The sequence below is a fragment of the Dendropsophus ebraccatus genome, chromosome 8, assembly GCF_027789765.1.
Source record: "Dendropsophus ebraccatus isolate aDenEbr1 chromosome 8, aDenEbr1.pat, whole genome shotgun sequence".
In the NCBI taxonomy this organism is placed as follows: Eukaryota; Metazoa; Chordata; class Amphibia; order Anura; family Hylidae; genus Dendropsophus; species Dendropsophus ebraccatus.
The window spans coordinates 78,700,749-78,727,104 of NC_091461.1; the positions used below are offsets into that span (position 1 = coordinate 78,700,749).

Consider the following 26,356-nt stretch of genomic DNA (forward strand, 5'->3'; position numbering starts at 1 on the left):
GGTATGTGGGGTCTGTATACAGGGGGAGAGGACTGATGTGTGGGGTCTGTATACAGGGGGAGAGGACTGATGTGTGGGGTCTGTATACAGGGGAGAGGACTGGTGTGTGTGGGGTCTGTATACAGGGGGAGAGGACTGGTGTGTGGGGTCTGTATACAGGGGGAGAGGACTGGTGTGTGGGGTCTGTATACAGAGGGAGAGGACTGGTGTGTGGGGGGTCTGTATACAGGAGGAGAGGACTGGTATGTGGGGTCTGTATACAGGGGGAGAGGACTGGTGTGTGGGATTGTATACAGGGGGAGGACTGGTGTGTGGGGTCTGTATACAGGGGGAGAGGACTGGGGTGTGGGGTCTGTATACAGAGGGAGAGTACTGGTATGTGGGGTCTGTATACAGGGGGAGAGGACTGGTGTGTGGGGTCTGTATACAGGGGGAGAGGACTGGTGTGTGGGGTCTGTATACAGGGGGAGAGGACTGGTGTGTGGGGTCTGTATACAGGGGAGAGGACTGGTGTGTGGGGGTCTGTATACAGGGGGAGAGGACTGGTGTGTGGGGTCTGTATACAGGGGGAGAGGACTGGTGTGTGGGGTCTGTATACAGGGGAGAGGACTGGTGTGTGGGGGTCTGTATACAGGGGGAGAGGACTGGTGTGTGGGGTCTGTATACAGGGGGAGAGGACTGGTGTGTGGGGTCTGTATACAGGGGGAGAGGACACGTGAGTGTGTGTGTGTTCTCTCTATACAGGGGGGAGAGGACTGGTGTGTCTGTATGCAGGGAACACCAGTCCTCTCCCCCTGTATACAGACCCCACACACCAGTCCTCTCCCCTGTATACAGACCCCACACACCAGTCCTCTCCCCCTGTATACAGACCTCCACACACCAGTCCTCTCCCCCTGTATACAGACCTCCACACACCAGTCCTCTCCCCTTGTATACAGACCTCCACACACCAGTCCTCTCCCCGTGTATACAGACCCCACACACACCAGTCCTCTTCCCTGTATACAGACCCCACACACACCAGTCCTCTCCCCCTGTATAGAGAGAACACACACACACTCACGTGTCCTCTCCCCCTGTATACAGACCCCACACACCAGTCCTCTCCCCCTGTATACAGACCCCACACACCAGTCCTCTCCCCCTGTATACAGACCCCACACACACCAGTCCTCTCCCCTGTATACAAACCCCACACACACCAGTCCTCTCCCCTGTATACAGACCCACACACACCAGTCCTGTCCCTTGTATACAGACCCCACATACATCAGTTGTGTCCCCTGTATACAGACCCCACACACCAGTCCTGTCCCTTGTATACAGACCCCACATACATCAGTTGTGTCCCCTGTATACAGACCCCACACCGGTCCTCTCGCCCTGTATACAGATCCCACACACCACTCCTCTCCCCCTGTATACAGACCCCACACACCAGTCCTCTCCCCCTGTATACAGACCCCACACCCATCCATCCTGTCCCCTGTATACAGACCCCACACACCCATCCTGTCCCCTGTATTCAGACCCCACACACCAGTCCTGTCCCCTGTACAGCTAAGAGTCCTATTACACCAAAGGATTATTGGTCGTACTCTGCCATTCTGGCTTATAATCCTTTGGTGTAATAATGCGTGGGAAAAGACCACGATCAGCCGACATGCATGATGTAGGCTGATTGTGGTCTTAAAACAGGTTGAGAAATCCAGATCATGATAGCGGCGGTTTCTACAATGCGCAGCCTGAAGGAGCTAAGGCTGCATTCACATGTCCCGTGTTCTGTCTGTGAAACACGGATGACATAGATGTTGAATGCCAGTCCTGAAGGGTTTCCCCATTGGCATCATGCCATCCGGGATAACTCTCCAGGACTAGCATTCAATGTCCATGTCGTCCGTGTTTCACAGACAGAACACTGGACATGTGAATGCAGCTTAAAGGGGTCATCCAGTGCTACAAAAACATGGCCACTTTTATTCAGAGACAACACAACTCTTGTCTCCAGTTCAGGTGCGGTTCTTAAGGGGTACTCCAGCGTGGGGTCTATTTTTAGATGTGGCCGGGGAGGAGGTGGCTGAAAAAAAAGACGTCCACTCACCTCCCTGGGATCCCGCCTCCTTCACTGAGTGGCTGAACGGACCTGAGACGTCACGTCTCAGACACGCGTCAGACCCCCCGAAGCGGCTGAGAACCAGGCACCGGAGCACCGCGATGTGGGACCCGCCGCTGGAACCGGGGAGGTAAGTGGACGTCTTTTTTTTTTAGCCACCTCCTCCCCGGCCACATCTAAAAATAGCCCCCAGCTGAAGTACCCCTTTAAGCTACATTCACTTCAATGGAACTGAGCAGCAAAACCCCGCCCAAGCTGGAGACAAGAGTGAGGCTCTCTGGAAGAAAGTGGCTGTGTTTTTGTAGCGCAGGGTAACCCCTTTAAGGATTTTCCAGGGCTTCCCCTCTCGCAGCTACATACTGTTCCCCAGCTTTCTGTCTATGCGTGTAATAACACAGACAGGAAGCAGGGAACAAGGGGGAAGTGAGTACTGACCTAACAAGTCACCGGCCGCTTTCTCCTCTTAACGTTTCAAAATGTTTTATTTAAAGATTCTTCAAAATTTTTTTCAATGAACAGAAAAAGTCAAAGTAGAACAAATAGTATACAAAACATATGTAAATAAGTGATTATAGCTTGTATGAATTAGAACCGCTTTCTCCTCTTAAAGGGGTAGTCCGGCCCTGCAGTATAATCTGCACGGCTGGGGAGGGTGTTGAAATAAAAGCTGGTGGTCACTTACCTCCAGCAGTGGCTCCTGGATCGAGCCGCCCCGTACCCCCGTCCTGCAGCCCCGGCCGCTCGATCGGGGGGGGCGTGCGATCGGTGCTGTGGGGGGGGGGTTGCTGTGGGGGGGCGTGCGATCGGTGCTGCGGTGGGGCGTGCGATCGGGGCTGCGGGGGGCGATCGGGCGGCCGGGGCTGCGGGCGGCTGGCTGGAGCATATACTCCACCTGGTCCCCGCTCCGGCTTGCTGAAAACATCGGGAACCGCCGGAGCCGGGATCAGGTGAAGTATCAGCTCCGGCGGCCGGGGGGTTAATGGGGTGGGCTGCAGACAAACTCGCAGCAGGGATGTACATCCCTGCTGTGTGTTTGTCTGCCATTAAAAGCATAGGGCCGGGATCTGCTGCGAGTCTCGCTGCAAAAACGCAGCATGGAGACTCGCTGCAGACCCGCCAAGTGGGTTTGTAACCTAAATAGGTTTGTGCATTGCAGACAACTAGGGAACATGTGAATGTAGCCTGTACAGGCACATTAATGTATGAGTCTCTGTGGCTGTGTACAGGCACACTGATGTGGAAGTGTCTCTGTGGCTGTGTACAGGCACACTGATGTGGAAGTGTCTCTGTGGCTGTGTACAGGCACACTGATGTGGAAGTGTCTCTGTGGCTGTGTACAGGCACACTGATGTGGAAGTGTCTCTGTGGCTGTGTACAGGCACACTGATGTGGAAGTGTCTCTGTGGCTGTGTACAGGCACACTGATGTGGAAGTGTCTCTGTGGCTGTGTACAGGCACACTGATGTGGAAGTGTCTCTGTGGCTGTGTACAGGCACACTGATGTGGAAGTGTCTCTGTGGCTGTGTACAGGCACACTGATGTGGAAGTGTCTCTGTGGCTGTGTACAGGCACACTGATGTGGAAGTGTCTCTGTGGCTGTGTACAGGCACACTGATGTGGAAGTGTCTCTGTGGCTGTGTACAGGCACACTGATGTGGAAGTGTCTCTGTGGCTGTGTACAGGCACACTGATGTGGAAGTGTCTCTGTGGCTGTGTACAGGCACACTGATGTGGAAGTGTCTCTGTGGCTGTGTACAGGCACACTGATGTGGAAGTGTCTCTGTGGCTGTGTACAGGCACACTGATGTGGAAGTGTCTCTGTGGCTGTGTACAGGCACACTGATGTGGAAGTGTCTCTGTGGCTGTGTACAGGCACACTGATGTGGAAGTGTCTCTGTGGCTGTGTACAGGCACACTGATGTGGAAGTGTCTCTGTGGCTGTGTACAGGCACACTGATGTGGAAGTGTCTCTGTGGCTGTGTACAGGCACACTGATGTGGAAGTGTCTCTGTGGCTGTGTACAGGCACACTGATGTGGAAGTGTCTCTGTGGCTGTGTACAGGCACACTGATGTGGAAGTGTCTCTGTGGCTGTGTACAGGCACACTGATGTGGAAGTGTCTCTGTGGCTGTGTACAGGCACACTGATGTGGAAGTGTCTCTGTGGCTGTGTACAGGCACACTGATGTGGAAGTGTCTCTGTGGCTGTGTACAGGCACACTGATGTGGAAGTGTCTCTGTGGCTGTGTACAGGCACACTGATGTGGAAGTGTCTCTGTGGCTGTGTACAGGCACACTGATGTGGAAGTGTCTCTGTGGCTGTGTACAGGCACACTGATGTGGAAGTGTCTCTGTGGCTGTGTACAGGCACACTGATGTGGAAGTGTCTCTGTGGCTGTGTACAGGCACACTGATGTGGAAGTGTCTCTGTGGCTGTGTACAGGCACACTGATGTGGAAGTGTCTCTGTGGCTGTGTACAGGCACACTGATGTGGAAGTGTCTCTGTGGCTGTGTACAGGCACACTGATGTGGAAGTGTCTCTGTGGCTGTGTACAGGCACACTGATGTGGAAGTGTCTCTGTGGCTGTGTACAGGCACACTGATGTGGAAGTGTCTCTGTGGCTGTGTACAGGCACACTGATGTGGAAGTGTCTCTGTGGCTGTGTACAGGCACACTGATGTGGAAGTGTCTCTGTGGCTGTGTACAGGCACACTGATGTGGAAGTGTCTCTGTGGCTGTGTACAGGCACACTGATGTGGAAGTGTCTCTGTGGCTGTGTACAGGCACACTGATGTGGAAGTGTCTCTGTGGCTGTGTACAGGCACACTGATGTGGAAGTGTCTCTGTGGCTGTGTACAGGCACACTGATGTGGAAGTGTCTCTGTGGCTGTGTACAGGCACACTGATGTGGAAGTGTCTCTGTGGCTGTGTACAGGCACACTGATGTGGAAGTGTCTCTGTGGCTGTGTACAGGCACACTGATGTGGAAGTGTCTCTGTGGCTGTGTACAGGCACACTGATGTGGAAGTGTCTCTGTGGCTGTGTACAGGCACACTGATGTGGAAGTGTCTCTGTGGCTGTGTACAGGCACACTGATGTGGAAGTGTCTCTGTGGCTGTGTACAGGCACACTGATGTGGAAGTGTCTCTGTGGCTGTGTACAGGCACACTGATGTGGAAGTGTCTCTGTGGCTGTGTACAGGCACACTGATGTGTTAGGGTCTCTGTGGGATCAATGGGTTTCCCATGGATCCCAGGCCTGCCATGTGTATGCCTCTATATAGATCAGAGAATCACAAATTAAAGGGGTTATCCAGCGCTACAAAAACATGGCCACTTTCCCCCCTACTGTTGTCTCCAGTTTGGGTGGGGTTTTGAAATCCAGTTCCATTAAAGTAAATGGAGCTTAATTGCAAACTGCAGGGGGAAAAGTGGCCATGTTTTTGTAGCACTGGATAACCCTTTTAAAGTCCCCTTATGGGGCTAGGTAAAAAGTAAGAAAAAAAATGTTTAATATAATTTTAGCAATCACATTTTTTTCAATTCTGACTGAAATATTGCCCTATGGAAGCGGTCTTATACACTTCAGTTATATGGCAGAACTACAAAAACAATAAAACTTAGCAGCGGCCTATTTGATGATTACGCTTCGCTACATTTTTGTGAAAGAGGTAAAGTGTTACTGCCATTTACAGTGATTTCTGATGAATGACATAATAGTTCCACAGATACTAATCATACGGGGTCGCACTTCCGAGACTCACTGCGATCCAGAGATAGTAGGGAATGTGCAACCTAGAGCACACCATTGTAAACCCAGCCCTAAAGGTACCTCCTCTTCTACAAAATGTAGCTACATTCATGTACTTGTGTGAGTTTATCACAAACTGCAACATATTTGTCAAAAATGACTATATTAGAAGTATAATCTCCCCCATACAGGAAGCGTATATGTCTTATGCTGGGTGACGCACGAAATGATACCATCATCCTTACTGCAATCTATACAGCCTTGTTCCTGGGGCAGTAAAAGAAATGACTCATAGCAAGCTAGCCAGCATTTTCTATATATATTTCTATGCAGCTCCACGCTAAGGAATTATTCTGCCATTCCTGTTTATATCACTAGGGGGCACTGCTTACACATGTATTTATTTTCATTACTAAACATCCAGCAGTTCCCATGCTGAAGATTCTGTCAGTATTTAGGTGCGGATTGCCACTGTTGTCCGGTTGCTTGTGCACCCCATGATCAGCTGCCATACTCTGGTTGCTATGGAAACGGTATTCTATACCTAATAAATCTTTACTGTCATTTTCTATGCCAACATTACCCAGTGTTTTCCCCATCAAGTAAGTAATCAGAGTTGAACCTAGAGCTGGGCAATTAATGAAATAAACTTGATTAATCACCATTTAAGTCATTCATTCTTCTGTTTATTTATTAACATAGGCCGAGAAGAGGACATTGCAGCTGTTGCTGTATATAGTTTGTAGTAGCAGCTGCGGAGGACCCCCTGCATCACCATGGCAGCAGGACCTCGGCTGACATATACAGCCACGTTTCTCAAACAACTGCCAGGATCCGAGCTCACTCCAATCCTGGCAGACTGATCCCTTTACAAGTTGTATAGGGCTGGATCCGTTACTTCAGATGTTGGCTGTGCAGCAGACACTTGCTGCTAATGACAGACATCAGCGATCACTCTGATGTCAGTCATTTAGAAGGGTTTTCTGATTTAACCTTACTTATCCCCTATTTACAGGATAGGGGCAAGTATGAGATTGTAGGGGGCCCAACCTCCGTGTTCCCTGACATATTTGCCCAGAAGAGCAGGTTGTTGTGTACACAGGAAGCCACCTAACACCACACAAAAGTATTATTACAGGCAGTGTAGAAATAGGTCAACATGGCACAGTATGTTTTATACAGTGGTATCTATACAGAACAGAGTAGGTCATGTGTAAGTACTGCGATATTAAGTTTAAAGATGTCTTTCTTTTCAGGGTTTAATAATAACCTGAAGTATAGGTGAAGTGCCTGATCAGTGGAGGCTAGTCATATTCAAATCCTTTAGTGTAATGACTGAACCCGATCGGTTCTATCATTGCAATAAGAAGCTTATATGATGCTTCTATTGAAATTACAGAACCGGGTTCTGTCATTATAGTATGCAGGGGCGGATTAACTTTACCATAGGCCCCGGGCTGTTCACCAAGCTGGTGCAGCAGTTCTTTTTTTGAACTCTGGCTTGGTTCAGGGTAAAGCACTGGAGGTGGTCCGGCCTGCCCCCAGCAGCAGGAAACCCCTTCCCCTCTATAGCGTGGCTTCATCAAAATCAAAGGACGGTGGCACCGCTATCCCTGCGCCTCCGCCGCTCTAACCATGTAAATATTAGTAAAGCAGTAAAGCGATGCATCGGTATTACATTCGCTTTAAGGCTATGTTCCCACACAGTATTTTTGCTCAGTATTTTGCAACCAAAACCAGGGGTGGAAGATACAGAAATGCTATATTCACACACTGTTGAAATTTAGTGGATGGCCGCCATTTAATGACAAATAACAGTTGTTATTTCAAAACTATTTGCCATTAATGATGGCCATCCACTACATTTCAACAGTGTGTAAATATAGCCGTTATGTGTCTTCCACTCCTGGTTTTGGTTGCAAAATGCTAAGCAAAAATTTTGTGGGGAAACATAGCCTAACCCTTCCATCCTCCTAGAGATCACAGGAATGCTCAGCCGTGCCAAATGTTCTTTAGTAAAGGAGCATTCAGGGCGTTGCCCGTCCACCTGGAGCCCCTCGCCCCGCATATTCATATATGCATAGTAATGCTGCTTGATACCGCGCATGTGCAGGAAGCAGCCCGTAACAAGCGGCATTACTATGCATACATTAAAAATGTGCTTAGTGGTGCTCCAGGTGGACAGGCAATGCCCAGAATGCTCCTAAACCGGGTATTAGCATATCTAAAATGATCAAACAGTCCCACTATACTAAAAGAGAAATAAGAATAACAGCACTGTGGTCAGAAGGAAAACAGCTGCTGGGGGATATCAGCAGGTTAATGGCCCAAACCTTCTGATAGTGCCCCTTTAAGTTTGGTTTGCACATTCTGAACATTTGGTTATAGGATCTCTAGGCCTAAGTGCCAGGATACGTGACTCAGGAGACCCAGATCCTGATATATTCTTATATACGTAAATATTTACTGTAGTAGGAGGTTTTAAATCACCAGGGTGGACATAAGTTACTTTTTTAACAATAAAATTTACGGTACATTTTAAGTGTTTTGGTAAGTGGGTAAATATAGGTCTTAGGCTTCGTGCACACTGAACAAAAGTGGCGGAACATGAACATGTTCATTCTTTAGCACAGGGAGAGGAGGCGCGCAAGCCTCCCGTAGACTGTCATTATGACAGGGAGGCTGGCGGCATTCCGCGGCGGAGGATTACGCCACTTTTGTGCCGTGTACACAGAGCCTTATTTAGGCGTTATTGTTGTTGTTATTGTTTGTTATTGTTGTTGTTATGTAAATAAAAAATGCACCACTTCCTACAGGATATAAAGCAGCTGGTAAGTATTGGAGTAATTTACAAACCTATATAACTTTTTGGCGCCAGAAACATTTTTATTTCTGGAGTACCCCATTAACACTGAACCAATGAACAAAAAACAAAATAGCTTTTACACATAGAAAACAAAAATAATAAAGAAACTGTATAAAAACACACAAAGTTAATATTGTGTAAAAGATTAATGGAATAGGGGAAGTAGTGATTGTTCTAAGGTCAAGATGCCCTTTATAGGCCTGCATGTTCCCAGCCCTTTAGCTCTTTATAAGGAACATCCAGCACTTTCCAGGAACGTTCACGTCATATTATCAGCTTGGATAGAAAAAGATATACATTCAATATCAGCAGGCAATGTATAAAATGTTAGCTGTACAAAGCAAGAGCTCTCAGTGAAATGAGAGCAAAGTTTATTCCTGGAATAACATACTGTCCATTTCATTACTTAACATAGTTACAGCTGGTAAACCAATACTACAGCCATAATGATATGGTACAATCAAATTGTAATAAAAAACACAAGCCTAAAATAAGCCTAAAAGAGGTACAGGTATAGCAATATATCAGTAATTGATACAAAAGGATTAATAACCCATATAGGTATGACCTAGGAGACAAACCTGTACAAAATATCTATACAAAACCCTGATATTCTTTAACCCCTAAATAACCACACAAGTAGTCCAGCACTGGTTTCCAGTGCAGAATATCATTTTGATTGACAGCAGAGTCCCAGCTCTACCAGGGGCAACAAAAACCTCTGATCCTTGTAGTTTAAAGGGGTACTCCGTGCCAGCTGTATAATCCGTATCTGGCTGGGGAGGGGGTGGAAATAGAAGGCTCCGGTGACTTACCTCCCCGGTTCCAGCACCGGCTCCCAGATTGCGCCGCCCTGTACTCCCGTCCCGCGGCCACTTTCTGGACTGAGCTGCTGCTTGAGACGTGACGTCTCAAGGCAGCTCAGCCATTCAGCGGCCGAGGCGGGACTCTGCTACGGCGGCTGAATGGCTGAGCTGCCTTGAGACATCACGGGTTAAGCCGCAGCTCAGTCCAGGTCTTCTATTTACACCCCCTCCCCGGCCAGATACAGATTATATAGCTGGCCTGGAGTACCCCTTTAAATCCTTAGACGCTGTGGTCAAACTGTGATTGTAAGGATTAAGTGGTATGTGAGCATCTGTCACATTATCGGCACTGGGGTAACACAATCACTGGGATGTGAAGGGGCTTCCATAGCAGCAGAATGCCAACTGTAGGCCGCCAGGTATGCCATGTATCTGGGACTACTCATCTGGGTCTCTGTCAGCATTGGTTGGGTCCCCTGTCAGCATTAGGCTATGTTCACACTACGTATATTTTTGTAAAACTATGGCCGTTGTTGCCGAGTGCAACAACGGCCATGATTATTGCGAAAATATACGGAACATTGCCGCCTTTGGAATCCCAGCTGGAGTGTATACATATAGTATACACTCCGACCGGGATCCCTAGCGGCGCAGCGAGAAACTGACATGTAGTTTTCTGTGGCCGCAGAAAACCTAGTCAGTTCACACTATGGAGCGAGCAGCTCTGGCCACACGCTCAATAGTGTGCAGTGGAGAGTTCTGATGTGGGCGCGTACGGATGCACCCTCATCAGAACTAAGTAGCGCTAAAGATCATCCGGCCGGTACTGCGGTTCTGAGACCGGACATTCAGCACTCGGCAACAACGGCCGTAGGTTTACGAAGATATACGTTGTGTGAACATGGCCTTACCTGGTCTCGGCTTGTCCGAATGGGAATCATGGAATTCCTTGACAACAAGTCAGCATGGATGAAACGAGCAGGAACCCATGATCTCTCCTCCGGACCATAACCTTTCCAATGGACCAAATACTGAACAGATCTTTGGACTCTGCGACTATCAACAATCCGGGCCACTTCGTATTCCACTTCACCCTTGACAAGTACAGGAGGAGGGGGTTTTACAGAAGATGTGAGGGCTGGTATGTACTTTTTCAGCAAGGACCTATGAAATACATTGTGGACCCGGAGACATCTGGGAAGTTTTAACCGGTAAGCCACAGGATTTATTATTTCAGACACAGCATAAGGACCAATGAACCGTGGTGCCAACTTCCCAGAGGGAACCTTCAGACGAAGATCAGTCATGAAGTCCATTGAAATGTGGGTCCAAGGACGTTTAGGTATCGGCAACTGACAAAGTTCTCCTACAGGGCGAGTTTTTGGAGCTTTGGCACGTGCACAAGTCTCACAAGCTGCAACATAGGAACCCACATCTCTGGACAGGGCTGGCCACCAATAGTTTCGAGCCACCAATCTCTTTGTGCCAGTGACTCCAGGATGCCCAGACAATACTGAATCATGAGGTTCTTTCAATAAACATAACCGTAACTGGGGAGGCACAAACAGCTTGGATACAGGGGTCTTTACTGGGGCCAGATCTTGATGTACTTTAATTTGGGTAGCAAGATCAGGAGTAATTACTGAGACAACCGTCTCCTTGGGTAAGATGGGCTCTGGATTATCCTGTTAGGGGTGACTGGCACAAAAACTCCTGGACAAGGCATCGGCTTTAACATTTTTTGATCCTGGTCTATATGTAACAATGAAGTTAAACTGTGTAAAGAACAATGCCCAACGTGCCAGCCGTGGGTTTAACCTTTTAGCATTTTCAAGGAAGGTGAGGTTTTTATGATCCGTAAGGACTGTGACACAATCCCGTGCACCCTCGAGAAAGTGGCGCCATTCCTCGAAAGCCCACTTGATTGCCAATAGTTCACGGTTCCCCACGTCATAGTTCCTTTCAGCAGAGGAGAATTTTCTAGAAAAATAAGCACAAGGGCGAAGATTGGTCAAAGTGGCAGAACCTTGTGATAGTACAGCTAATGCCCCGTACTCGGAAGCATCAACCTCCACTACAAAAGGCTTAGAATGGTCGGGTTGCACCAGCACCGGTGCACTAACAAAACACTTCTTTAGTTTTTCAAAGGCCTCAAGTGCTTCCGGCTGCCAATTGTTGAGGTCCGCTCCTTTCTTAGTCATATCAGTTAATGGCCGAACAATGACTGAGAAGTTCCTGATAAATTTGTGATAGTAGTTCGCAAATCCTAGAAAGCGTTGCAAGGCTTTCAAGGAGGTGGGGCGGACCCAATCAACAGTGGCCTGGACTTTAGCTGGATCCATATGAAATGACTGTGGCGTCAAGATGTACCCCAAGAATGACACCTCTTGCACCCCAAAAACACACTTCTCCAATTTTACAAACAGATGATTTTCCCGTAACACTTGTAAAATTTGACGGACATGCTGGACATGAGCGGACCAATTTTCAGAATAAATCAATATATCGTCAAGATAAACTACCATGAATCTACCTATATAGTTACGGATAGTTACGGTTACGCATAACCAGATATTCGAAATGTCCTTCCGGGGTGTTAAATGCAGTTTTCCACTCATCACCTTTACGAATCCGAATGAGATTATATGCCCCCCTAAGATCCAGTTTAGAAAACCATTTTGCTCCCTGAATTTGATTTAACAGATCAGGAATCAAAGGCAATGAATATTGGTTTTTTATAGTAATTTTGTTTAACTCTCTGTAATCAATACAGGGTCGGAGACCACCATCTTTTCTCCCTACAAAGAAAAAGCCTGCTCCCATAGGAGAAACAGAGGGTTGGATATGTCCTTTCTGAAGACTTTCTGCTATATACTCTTTCATAGCTGTCCTCTCAGGACCAAACAAATTATAATTTCTCCCCTTAGGGTATCTGACTCCAGGCAACAGGTCAATGGCACAGTCATATGACCTATGGGGGGGCAAGACCTCTGACTGAGATTTAGAAAAAACATCAGAGAAGTTACGAATGAAGGCAGGGATTTGTTCCACCTCCTGACAACCTAGAGTTACTGGAATACATTTACCAAAACATTTCTGACTCAATTTTGTTAATTCCCCTGAGTCCCAATCAAGCACAGGATTATGACATTGTAGCCATGGTAACCCCAACAACACATCAGAAGATAAGCCCTCCATAACAAACAGGGTACATCTTTCTGAATGCACACAGCCCACCAACATCTCGATCTCAGGGGTGCAGTACTGGATTGCTCCTTTAACCAATGGCGTGAAGTCTACAGCAACTACACGTAATGGATCAGGGAGAAGCAAACAAGGAAGACCCACACGCCTGGCAAAGGATGCATCCACAAAATTGCATGCTGACCCTGAATCAACAAATGCTGTCCCTGATACAGACTTAGATAAATAAGAAATCTTTACAGGGAGCAAAAACTTTTTTGACACCACAGAAAATACCTGACGGCCTAGGTGACCTTCCTGCAAGTCACCTAGACCCTGGAGTCCCTCTGGCTTGACCTTTTTCTTTGTGCATTCACCAATGAGATGGTCAGCCCCTCCGCAGTAGTAACAGCAACCTTGGATACGACGGGAGGTTCGGCCTTCACTTGAAGGATCTGTAGCAGAAGCCCCCAGTTGCACGAACTGCTCAGCTGTTAAACCAGGAGTAACAGGAACTGGAGTAGCAGTGGTGCATGGGAGTGGAGTCTCAGACCTCTCACAATGTCTCTCCCTAAAACGTCGGTCCAATCTAACAGCCAAAGTCATAGCTTCATCAAGGGTGTCAGGGGTAGGGTAAGCAACCAGCAAGTCTTTCAGGTGATCAGCTAAACCCAACCTAAACTGGCATCTAAGTGCCAGGTCATTCCATCCAGAAGGAACACACCACCAGCGAAACTCAGAACAATACTCCTCAACCGGCCTTTTACCCTGTCTCAGAGTAGCTGAGCTGCCCAAAGCTGCAAAAAACGCATCAACCGAGACCAACTCAGGAGCACCTGGAGACAACAAAAAGGCCCACTCTTGAGGTGGCCCTCGCAGGAGTGAAACAACAATACCGACTCTCTGGACCTCATCACCAGATGACTGGGGACGGAGATGGAAATACAATCTACAGCCCTCCTGAAAGGTCAAAAAACTTTTTCTATCCCCACTAAACCTACCAGGAAACTGAACTGGGGGTTCTTCGGGGATAGCGTAAGTTACAGCAATATAATGTGTCTGGGAAGCCTCTTGCTGCTGCACCTCTTGCCCTAACTGAACCCAGCCCACTGTCTCTACCTACTTGGACGTACTGCCCTAGGTGGCAGACCCCAACTGGACGGCAGTCCCTACGCTGCTAAGTGCAGGGCCAGACAAGGAGAAAAGTCAGCAGTCCAAGTCAAACCAGCCAGGTACGTATAAACCACAAATCAGAACCAAAATCACAGTCAGAAAACAAGCCAGAGGTCAAATCCAAGATAGCAAAACAGTACAAAATCACAATACAAAGGGAATACCGTTTAAACAGGCCAAGGGCAGAAACACTGTCAGGAGCGAGGTACAAAATCAGATAACAAGCCAAAGTCAAGTAACAAATGCAGAGGTCAGGAATACAAGGAGTCAGAACACAGAGTAATGCTGGTGTAGTAAGGCAAGGCAAAACTATCACTGGCAGCTATGGAACCTCAGCTGCTTGTTTAAATCCACCGCCCCTGATTTGCATGAAGCGCCTGGCAGCTCGCGATTGGCTCTGTGCTCCTGCACAGCTTCGCTCCTGCCCCCTACCTATGATAGGCTGCTTATCTGCAGCATCAGCCGGCTGGGCGTGTATGGGAATGTCAGCCTGCCTTTGCCTCTGCAGCACTGCAGAGCAACCAGGTAAATACATGACAAAAACTTTCCTCTTCTATTCCTCAGTGTGAACATACTCTTATTGTTCAGGACCTCACTGTCAGACAGAAAGAAAGAGAAACAGATCGCTGATCTCAGGTAGACCACACTGATGAGGGGCAACACCCAGAAACAGCTGTATGTAGATGGATACCTAACCTTGGATTTTCCCTTTTCATTACATCGACTTATAGGGTCACTTATTATGGTGGTTTTGGTGGTTTCCCTACAGGAGCTACCTTGTGGCTGGGTCCTTTCCGGAGGGATATCTGGCTAGTCCTGTGTTTCGAGACTCTTAAATGAGGTTCCACTGGCTCTTCTTTTGCATGTTCACACAGAAATAAAGGGCAGAGGGGTGATTGACCCATCACCATCTAGGAGAAGAGCATAGAGTAAAGACTCCAAATGGGTATCGAAAAGGATGTAGAACAAATAGATGCAAAGTTAGAGAGTTTATGAAAAAGAAGCCTAGCAGAGCCCAAGTACAAGTCAAATCTCTAGAGCTGCAATCTGGGAATTAATTTTTTTCATCCCCTAGTGGTATCACTTTGAAGATTCATAGAGGATGTTAAAGACACCTTAAAGGGCCAACCCCTGATACTGCTGTCTGGTATGATGACAAGATGATGGGGACGCCCTTGATGTTTGTGAGGTGCGGTGCAGATTAAACCAGACAGAGAGAGGAGGCGGGAGGTGGTACAACAATAACTCTTTACTGACAGCTTTCTGACATTTTAGGCACTTGTACATACAGGCACCAGTCACATACAGGTTTTGATGCTGGTGGCCTACAACCGAGTGCGTCATTAAGAGTGGGGCGATACAATCCTGTAATCAATATTTTTCTTAGTTGGAGGAAAGCTAGGAGGCTTTCTAAAAAGGCTGTGGTCTATAGGAAATGGAAAAAGGGGGTGATATAAATATTTATTATGAGATGGATATATATATATTAAGAAATATCCATACCTGTCTTAATCATTAATAAAATCTCCATTTAAATGAATGAAAGCGATTTTCAAATACAAAAATTTTATAAACAAATCTGAACTTCCTAAGGATGGTTTCACAAGGCAGTAGTTCAGCCAGTATTTGGTAGCCAAAACCAGCAGTGGAACCTATACAGAGAAAAAACATAATGGAAGGACTTGTACTTCTGTGTTTTGGACCCACTCATGGATTTGACTTCCAAACACTAATTATAAATTATTGAGTATACTGCTACGTGGTAACACCCTACTCATTTACCAATTTACAATGCTACCTAGTGTATTCTTTAATATCTCTCTGTAGGTACACTGTAAATGACAAAGTGATAACAGATGCAAAGCCTCCCATTATTTGTGTAGATAATAAGCCATTCTTTTTATAGCACATAATTATTTCTAGTACATTTTATCTATATCACCACAGCCAAGTTTTTTTTTTTTTTAACATCAGAAGGATTAATCTTTGTATTGTTCTCTCAAATTTCAATGCACATATAGATTATCTGTAAACTGGAAAATAGTTTTCTATGCCAGCAAAAGGGCAAATCTGAGACCTTGAGGAGAGTCATTAATGGAAGCATGCTGTATTTTGCATTAGCCTCGGGTTACTATATTTCTATCCAAGACCACATTATCTCTAAAGGTTTACAACTCAAAAGGAAAAAGATGAACAATACAATACGCCAAGATAAATATTCAAGTAAAGGTTGAAAGAAACATTTTATTGCCTGGGCATGTCTGACACACTCAGCATAGTAAACAGCCCAAAGCAAAGTGCTAAACACAAATTCTCAAAGTCTCTAACCAGTATCAGTGGAGTTTCTCTGTCATATGAGCTGTCTATATAGCTTCCATTTAACAAATGGGATAATTCTGCTTTTGTTCCATGTGTAATTGAATTACTGCTGAAGGTTTAGTAACCTTATACATATTGGCAGCTATTTACTACACAGATGTTTTATTAAAAAAATTCAACATGGTGATATACAGTGCTTTCCAAAAGTCTTCAATTTTTTCACACTTTGTTATGTTGTTATGTTGTGGCCTTATGCTAAAATATATATAGAGAGAGAGTTTTCCATATCAATTTGCATTCAGTAACCTATAATAAAAAGGTTAAAACAGAATTTAAAGGGAACAAATACCTCCTTGAGGGACAGTGAGTTGGTCCCAGTATCTTACAGATGTCGGGAACAGGTCGCTGACACCAGGGCTGTATTAACAGCTGCTGCTACCCTAGGCACCAAACCTGAAGACGCCCCATCTTCACGCACCTATTGACGATACCAGACCTGACCAATATCACCAAACCCCCCACCCCCCTGGAAAAGACACCAGATTTACTGGCAAGTCTGAACAGGAGGAGGGAAACTAAAAAAATAAAAACAAAAAAATAGTTTGTTCTGTCCCCCTGCTCTCTGGTGCTGCCCCCCTGCAAGGTGCTGCCCTAGGCACCGGACCACGGGTGCCTAGTGGTAAATACGGCCCTGGCTGACACTATGCCTGGAGGTCAAAGCAGGCAGCAATATCAAAGTTTGCATCTTTAATCCTCCATCCCAGCAGCAGGTAGGTAGGCGTGGGGGTGGAGTGGCAGCGCTATATGTAGCCATGCTGCCTCCACCCTCTTCCCAGTGACTCAGGCTTCTATGGCAGCCTGAGCACTGCGCTTTGCATTAACTTCCCAGCGCTCAGGCTGCCAATCAAGCATGAGTGGCTGGGTAGAGAACGGAGGCAGCGTGACTAAATACGTCTGCCGCTCCATCCTCATGCCTACTAACCAGCCGCCGGGATGAAGGTTCAAAGATGGAAATTTTATAATCGCTGGTCCACTGGAGACTGCCGGGCATATTGTCAGAGAGTTATGCCCAGCAGCTGTAAAGTGCCACTGCCAAATTACTGTCCCTAAGGGAGGTGATTGGTTCCTTTAAAAAAAAAAAAAATGCTTCACCTCCAAACATCAAAAGATTCACCTCCAAATACCACGATGCCCCTAAGCACAAAGCCATGACAACACAGGGAAGCCATCTCCATTGAGGGCTATTTTAACTATTAAAACATGGTTAGACAGCTTATTAACACACATTACAAAGTTATATAACTTTGTAATGTGTGTTAATTAAGCAGAAAATGAAAACCTCCCCACTACCCCTTTAAATGATCATATTCATCATTTGGAGCCTGACTAAGTGCAAAATTGCTGATTTTTGCTCACATCACATCCCAGGAACAAATGTAATAAAAAGTGATCGAAAAGTCACATATATGCAAGTGTGGTACGGATAAAAAGTACAGACATGGTGCAAAAATTATTATTATATTTTTCCTTTTCAATAAATTAGCAAAGATTTCTAATATTCTGTTTTCACATTTTCATTATGGGTTATTAGGTGCAGAATAATGCAGGTATTTTTTTATTATTATTTAGCGCAGCTACAATGTAACAAAATGTGAAAAAAGTGAAAGGGTCTGTATTTGAATACATTTCATGAACACACAGGTGTATCCTCCCATTAAAGAGGGGTCCACCAATCAATAAAGCAGGCTTCTCACGCTGAACATTTTGGCGTATAGTCTGACATATTGCTGACAAGTCTCATTGAAATGAATGGGTAAAATGAGGTCAACCAGTAACTACATTCTGTTCCCAAGCTTTTGTTCCCAAAGGTTGTGTGCAAAAAAAATTAATATTTTATACAAAGGGAATGAATATACACTCACTGGCCACTTTATTAGGTACACCTGTCCAACTGCACGTTACCACTTAATTTCTAATCAGCCAATCACATGGCGGCAACTCAGTGCATTTAGGCATGTAGACATGGTCAAGACAATCTCCTGCAGTTCAAACCGAGCATCAGTATGGGGAAGAAAGGTGATTTGAGTGCCTTTGAACGTGGCATGGTTGTTGGTGCCAGAAGGGCTGGTCTGAGTATTTCAGAAACTGCTGATCTACTGGGATTTTCACGCACAACCATCTCTAGGGTTTACAGAGAATGGTCCGAAAAAGAAAAAACATCCAGTGAGCGGCAGTTCTGTGGGCGGAAATGCCTTGTTGATGCCAGAGGTCAGAGGAGAATGGGCAGACTGGTTCGAGCTGATAGAAAGGCAACAGTGACTCAAATAGCCAACCGTTACAACCAAGGTAGGCAGAAGAGCATCTCTGAACGCACAGTACGTCGAACTTTGAGGCAGATGGGCTACAGCAGCAGAAGACCACACCGGGTGCCACTCCTTTCAGCTAAGAACAGGAAACTGAGGCTAAAATTTGCACAAGCTCATCGAAATTGGACAGTAGAAGATTGGAAAAACGTTGCCTGGTCTGATGAGTCTCGATTTTTGCTTGAACATGACAATGAGTTCACTGTACTCAAATGGCCTCCACAGTCACCAGATCTCAATCCAATAGAGCATCTTTGGGATGTGGTGGAACGGGAGATTCGCATCATGGATGTGCAGCCGACAAATCTGCGGCAACTGTGTGATGCCATCATGTCAATATGGACCAAAATCTCTGAGGAATGCTTCCAGCACCTTGTTGAATCTATGCCACGAAGAATTGAGGCAGTTCTGAAGGCAAAAGGGGGTCCAACCCGTTACTAGCATGGTGTACCTAATAAAGTGGCCGGTGAGTGTAGGTCACAATAGGTTGTTATAAGTTGAATTTGAAGGACTCTTGTCTTTTTTCAACCTAAATAACTATGTAACTATGTAGCAAGTAGACTATGTTCTGCCCATTCAAGTCAAAGGGCCCATTGGCAACACATCAGCATCCCTTTTTGACAGGTTGTGATTAGAGATGAACGAATCGGGTTCGGGTTTGAGTCGATCCGAACCCGAACGTCCGGCATTTGATTAGCAGTGGCTGCTGAACTTGGATAAAGCTCTAAGCTTGTCTGGAAAACATGGATACAGCCAATGACTATATCCATGTTTTCCACATAGCCTTAGGGCTTTATCCAAGTTCAACAGCCACCGCTAACCAAATGCCGAAAGTTCGGGTTCGGATTGACTCGAGCATGCTCGAGGTTCGCTCATCTCTAGTTGTGATGTATAGCCCAACCTGGGGCAGAAGAAGAGATGAGAACCTGTGTAAAACAAGGTACAACATGTTTTATACTTCTAAAATATATTTACATACAACTGTGTGTGCACATGTGCCCATATAGCTTATATTTTATGACTTTCTGTAGGAAACAAAACAATAAGAAAAAAGCCAGCAAACAAACATTCAAAGTGTATATCTTTATACAGTGGGGTTCCAGGAACTGAAGCGGAGGACAGCGGACCCCTACACTGGAGCTGGGGAGGTAAGTGCATTTTTTTTTTGTACACCCACCTCCTCCCCGGCTGTTTTGAAAAAAAAAGTCTGTGTTCAGACATATCTTTTAAGAAGTAAATAACAACTGTAAAAACAGCCCTCAATGTATAGAAAAACACTTTAATAGCTTAAAAAATGAAAAAATATAGCTTTTTTGACACCAAATATTGTAAAGGATGTACAATCACTTTATTGTAGCAGGACCAATGTTGGAAACAGAATTGCATAGTAATCTCAACCATGGTTGTTAATATTAAGTAGGATTAATGCACATAAACAATAGAGCTGTTGTCAATAGCAACCATCAGATTCTCACTTTGAGGGTCTTTTTGCAAATAAAAGACAATCAGACTGGTTGTTATGAGCAAGACTTCTACTTTTCTTTTGCACTCATTTAGATTATTCTCCCTCAATGTTTCTAGAACCACAACAAAGCTTCTATTACCAGTATAATAAATAAGTTGCTAAACATTGATGTCGCCCATTTCATCTTGTGTTAATTCCAGTTTACTGCCAGACTACTTTATGTGGAGAACCATTGACAAGTTTAATGGACTTCTGTCTTCCTGTTTATCTTCTTTGCAGCCTCAAGGACAGCTGTCAAGTTTGCTTTATCTCCATATTCTTTCTCACGATGCTCAAGGAGAATTCCCTAGAAGTTGTAAAATGAAGAAGTCAGAAAAGCAAGCTTGTGGTATTTGCATTAGCTCCTTGTAGCCATATTCCACACCCAGGCACACACTAGTACTGGGGGGAGGATTGATAAAGCCAAACTGTACCTTTCACTGTACCAGTCATTAGCTTCTAACTGTATGTTAAACCAAACAAGCCGTGAGCAAATGAAGGATGCAGGGGAAAAGCTTGAATGAATGCATTAACTGTTGGATTGAGGCAATTTTCTTTTTTTTATAAGAGTAAATCATTTAAATATTTTATAGTTCCCAATTGCCTACAGGTGATTGGTTTAATTTCACCAATTTGGAACAATGCATCTAAAATTCCCTAATTGCCTGGATTTTTTTTTTTTTTTTTTTGCCGATTAGAGCCAGATACTCTATCTCTGATTGTAATTATTTTTATTTTATTTTTCTACATTGTTATGGGGTCTGCTGTCCTGCCTTAGCAGCATTTAGTGACATGATTTACAGCAAGCCTCATGGACAAAGACCAAAATAAACGGGACCTGTGTCAATGAGATGAATGTCGGACATAACTGAACATACTCTATGACCTTTGAAGAGTTCACTCCACAAGAAGCTGCTATGGTATTATACTAGTAGTATCTAACTACTGGTGGCACCTCTCGCTGTCTGTACAGATCACTTTACAGCAGCTTCCTTTTATCACCACAGACAAAACAGGAAGTCTCAGCTTAGTGTGGGAATGAAAACTACAGAATTTCAGTACTATTTTATAATATAAATAGTAAAATGGTTAAAAATGTTTAACATAAAAACTTAATTTAAACAAAAGGTAATTTTCTGATGACACATTGCCTTTAAAGCGATATAAACTCCCAATAAACCTCTGACATAATGACATATCCAGACACTGGGTACAGAAGGAATCCCATTTCCTAGGTAAATTTATTATCAAGAACAGTCTGTCAGCTTCTTCAATTTTTAGATCTAGAAAGTATCTTCCTCACATCTTACTTTCTATTCGGTTATGGCACTATGGAATTACCAAATTGATTACAATCCCATATACCAGATCTAAACATTTCTCAGTAGAAAGTAAATGGGCCTACCTAAATACCTAAATTTTGGACTGATAAAATCATAATGCCTTTTGATCCACTTATTCATAATAATTACAGGAAAGGTCCGGCCAAAACTAAAAATCCAGCAGCAAGGCCAGCAGGGAGGTGAAGGAACATAATAAAAAATCCATACCTACCCGCCCTGCTTCACAAGCTGACTGACCATAAGGGCCCGCTTAGCCACTCAGTGACTGCCGTAGTGTCCCACCCCAGTCACTGACTGGCTGAGCAGGCATTCCTAAGTCGGATCGTGATGTTAGAGGAGCTGAAGCTGCAGGGGGCCCGCAAGGATCAGGGAGCGGTGATGCACCACTGCAAAAGCACAGAGACGGGTAAGTATAGATTCTTAATTATTTACCCAAACCCCCCTGCTTGCACTTCATTTTTTGTATTGGCCTTATTTCTCCTTTAGGGTGTGTTCACAAGTACAGGATCCGCAGCAGATGTGCAGCAGATCCGCAGCAGTGTTCAGTTATTTCGATGAAATCTGCTGCGGATCCGGTACATGTGAACGTACCCTTAAAGCGACTCTGTACCCCCAATCTGACCCCCCAAACAGCTTGTACCTTTGGATAGCTGCTTTTAATCCAAGATCTGTCCTGGGGTCCGTTCGGCAGGTGATGCAGGTATTGTCATAAAAAACAACTTTTAAAATTGGTGTGCCCTAGGCTTGCACCGCCTCTCCGTCCCTCATCCCTGCCCTCTTCATCATTAGGAATGCCCCATGAATAATTTTTCCTATGCAACACCTGTGTGAACACTGCACATGAGCTGGATCGTCAAGGCACCTGTGCAGTGTTCAGGTGATGAATAGGAAAAATCCTGCCCGGGTGGCATTCCTAGTGATGAGGAGGGTGGAGAGGAAGGACAGAGAGGTGGTGCAAGCCTGGAGCATAGACACTCTAGGGCACACCAATTTGGCACAGGGCTGCAAGTTTAAGGGTCCTATTCCACGGGCCGATGGGGGCTCGATCTGCTAGTTCGGCGCTCGTTTACTGAGCCTATTAGGTGGCCCGATAATCATTTAGCGAGGGCTGCAGGGACATCGTTACCAATGTCTTTGCAGCCCTTGTTTAAAGTCTTTACCTAAACATGTTGCAGGTCTTCTCCTGAGCTCCTTCTTCCCCCCCATCCCGCACGCAGCAGCAGCTTCGGTGCAGCCTATCAGAGCTGACAGACGGCTCAGCCAATCACTGGCCGCGGTAGTCCTAGCCAGTGATCGGCTGAGCAGTCTGTCAGCTAAGACAGGCTGCACCGAAGCTTCTGCTGCGCGCGGAACTGGGAGGAAGGAGGAGGGCAGGAGAAGACCTGCAACATGCTTAGGTAAAGCATGGTCTTGTGAAATTGTCGGTCGCCCATCGTGCATTGCTATTCCATGCAGCGATGCACGGTAGGTGTCCGATGATTTTAGGTTTGAACCTGAATAAACGATCAGCCGATGACACGATCATCAGCTGATCGTTGTCTCTATTCCGCGGAGCAATAATCGCCCGAATAACTGCATCACCTGCCAAATGGACCCCAGGACAGATCTTGGAGTAAAAGCAGCAAAGGTACAAGCAGTTTGGGGAGTCAGATTATGGGTACAGATTCGCTTTAAATAATTCAGATATCTATGAATATCTATAAATAGGACATGTAGTTTCTTGCACAAAAGGATTCTGAAAAATTCAAGTGGTTAACCAGTTTTCAAATTTCTAAAAAAAAAAAAGGATATCCAGAAGCTATAGGATTTACTTTTATCCTATTTTGATACTGAAGTGACATTACATATAGCAAAGAATTAGAATACTGATAAAAATTCCAAGTTTCTCTTATGTAATCAGAGGAATGAACATGACATGTTAGTACGAATACAAATATTCATCAGCCTCTAATTCTTTGGCAAAATTTTATCTTGCTTGGCAAGTATAGTTGCTAAGACTAACTTCGCTCTTCACTGCGCAGATGATTAAATTATTATACATAGCAAAAAACACCATGAAAAACAGCAAGAAGCATGGTGGAAACATTACATCCGATGGCTTGATGACTATGGTATAAGCTATCGAATACAAAAAAAAAATGTGTGAATCATACTACAGTCACAGAAAGCATGCATTACTGTTTAATATCCTAAACTTTGTGAACCTCGAATACTTATCAGTGCTGTGTGGACCCGAATCACAAGTTCTGAACCCCTGATTTATGGTATGCTCACATAACTGAAATGGTTCTACTATTACTGGTATTCTTCCAGAACATGAACATTCATTAGCATAACACAGAGTGCAAATATTGGTGTGCCACAATCCCCTTTGAGCACCCTCAAGTAGCTCCTACTTGTGTACATTAGCCTTATTGTGTAACGATAGGTGTTGTGGATGTGTTGTGCCACCAGTAGCGATGACTTAAGCCGCACCAGGGAGCGGAGTCTAAGGGGCCGCTGGTCTTCACCAGAACCCGCTGCAAGGCAGGATGGGTTTGCTGTGGCAGACGACCCCCAGGTTGCTACCCCCTGGCTTGGCTTGCTAGTGGCGAGGTTCAGCTGGAGACAAGTAGTCAGATAGACTGGCTGGAACTGAGACAGCAGTCAGTGGGCAGGAACCAGGAATGGCTGGAACCGCTGGGCAGGAAACACGGGCAGTATACACAGGCAGGAATATACGAATAGGATACACGGACAGGATACACGAGAGCTGGGCCACACACTCATGGGAAGCATGTAGAGGCTCCAACACATATGGTAGGGCAGGGCTGCAATTTATAGGAGAGCTGCAGAGCAGCAGCCAATTAAAGGCACACTGACCCTTTGAATTAAAGCAGAGTCGGCGCGCTCGCTCCCTAGGAGACAGGGACATGCCCATCGAGCAGACAGGGAGCGGGAGGAGGAGGAGCCCTGGCACAGAGCAGGAGATGGGGCAGCAGCGGCAGAACCTGTGCGGCCGGGGGCGAGACTGGGGCCGTGACCGGGAGTGACAGCGCAACCGCTGCGAGAGGTATGTGCCACAGCCGCGGATGTGACATATTGTACTTAACAGAAAGTACTAGAGTACAAGAGCATATGCTTATAACATGCAAAACCTTTTGTGGACCCCTAAGCAAATTCTGTTCTTAGGGTACAAACACACACACCGTATACGCAGCAGATACGCAGCAAATACGCAGCAGATCTGCAGCAGATTTGATGGTGCAGATTTGATGCTGTGTTCAGTTATTTAGATCTAATCTGCTGCGTATTTGTTGTGTATTTGTTGCGTATTTGCTGCGTATCGCAGCAGTAAGTACGCTGCATATACGGTGTGTGTTTATACCCTAAGGCTGGGTTCACACTACGTATATTTCATTTAGTATTGTGGTCCTCATATTGCAACCAAAACCATGAGTGGATTAAAAACACAGAAAGGATCTGTTCACACAATGTTGAAATTGAGTGGACGGCCAGTATTTCAATATAACAGCCGTTGTTTTAAAATGACAGCAAATATTTGGCATTAAATGCCATCCATTCAATTTCAACATTGTGTGAACAGATCCTTTCTGTGTTTTTAACCCTTTAAGGACATGGCCCATTTTCGTTTTTACGTTTTCGGTTTTTCCTCCTTGTGTTTAAAAGGTCATAGCACTTGCATTTTTCCACCTAGAAACCCACACGAGCCCTTATTTTTTGCGTCACTAATTGTACTTTGCAATTACAGGCTGAATTTTTGCATAAAGTACACTGCGAAACCAGAAAAAAATTCAAAGTGTGGTGAAATTGAAAAAAAAAACGCATTTCTTTTATTTGGGGGAAATGTGTTTTTACGCCATTCACCCTGGGGTAAAACTGACTTGTTATGCATGTTCCTCAAGTCGTTACGATTAAAACGATATATAACATGTATAACTTATATTGTATCTGAAGGCCTGTAAAAAATTCAAACCGTTGTTAACCAATATACGTTCCTTAAAATCGCTCCATTCCCAGGCTTATAGCGCTTTTATCCTTTGGTCTATGGGGCTGTGCGAGGTGTCATTTTTTGCGCCATGATGTGTTCTTTCTATCGGTACCTTGATTGCCCATATACGTCTTTTTGATCGCTTTTTATTAAATTTTTTCTGGATTTGATGCGACCAAAAATGCGCAATTTTGCACTTTGGGATTTTTTTGCGCTGACGCCGTTTACCGTACGAGATCAGGAATGTGATTAATTAATAGTTCGGGCGATTACGCACGCGGCGATAGCAAACATGTTTATTTATTTATTTATTTGTTTACTTTTATTTAAAACCTGGGAAAAGGGGGGTGATTCAGACTTTTATTAGGGGAGGGGGCTTTTTACTATAAACAACACTTTTTTTTTTTTTTTTACACATATACTAGAAGCCCCCCTAGGGGACTTCTAGTATATACACTGTGATCTCTCATTGAGATCTCTGCAGCATAGATATGCTGCAGAGATCCATGAGATCGGCACTCGTTTGCTTTCGGCTGCTGCAGCCGGAAACAAACGAGTGCCGAGCCGAGGACGGCGCCATCTTGGACGCGTCCCCGGCCGGCATCATTAACGGAGATCGCTCCTCCGGGACAAGGTCCCGGAGGAGCGATCTCCCCCACTAGACACCAGGGTAACATTGCCTCCGGTAATCGGAGGCAGCTGTCAACTTTGACAGCTGCCTCCGATTAGCTAATTAGCGGGCACGGCGATCAGACCGTGCCCGCTAATAGCGGTGGTCCCGGGCTACACGCGGCACCCGGGATCGCGGCACTTCAAAGCGGGGCCGCCGCGCGGCCCCGCTTTGAAGTGCAAGTGAGGACATAGGACGTACCGGTACATCCTATGTCCTTAAGAGGTTAATCCATTCCTGGTTTTGGTTGCAATACTGACTGAAATATACA

The 26,356-nt window shown here is 45.5% G+C and overlaps 1 protein-coding gene across 1 annotated transcript in view; it reads right to left on the reverse strand.

Moving 5' to 3' along the window:
- Positions 1-19,901: 19,901 nt before the first annotated feature.
- Positions 19,902-26,356, reverse strand: part of PRXL2A (peroxiredoxin like 2A) — a 32,390-nt gene continuing 25,935 nt past the window's right edge. The window contains exon 6 of the mRNA XM_069979223.1: positions 19,902-20,388. Within this exon, the coding sequence (XP_069835324.1) occupies positions 20,284-20,388 (105 nt within the window). The 3' untranslated portion in view covers positions 19,902-20,283. The remainder of the gene's footprint in view (positions 20,389-26,356) is intronic.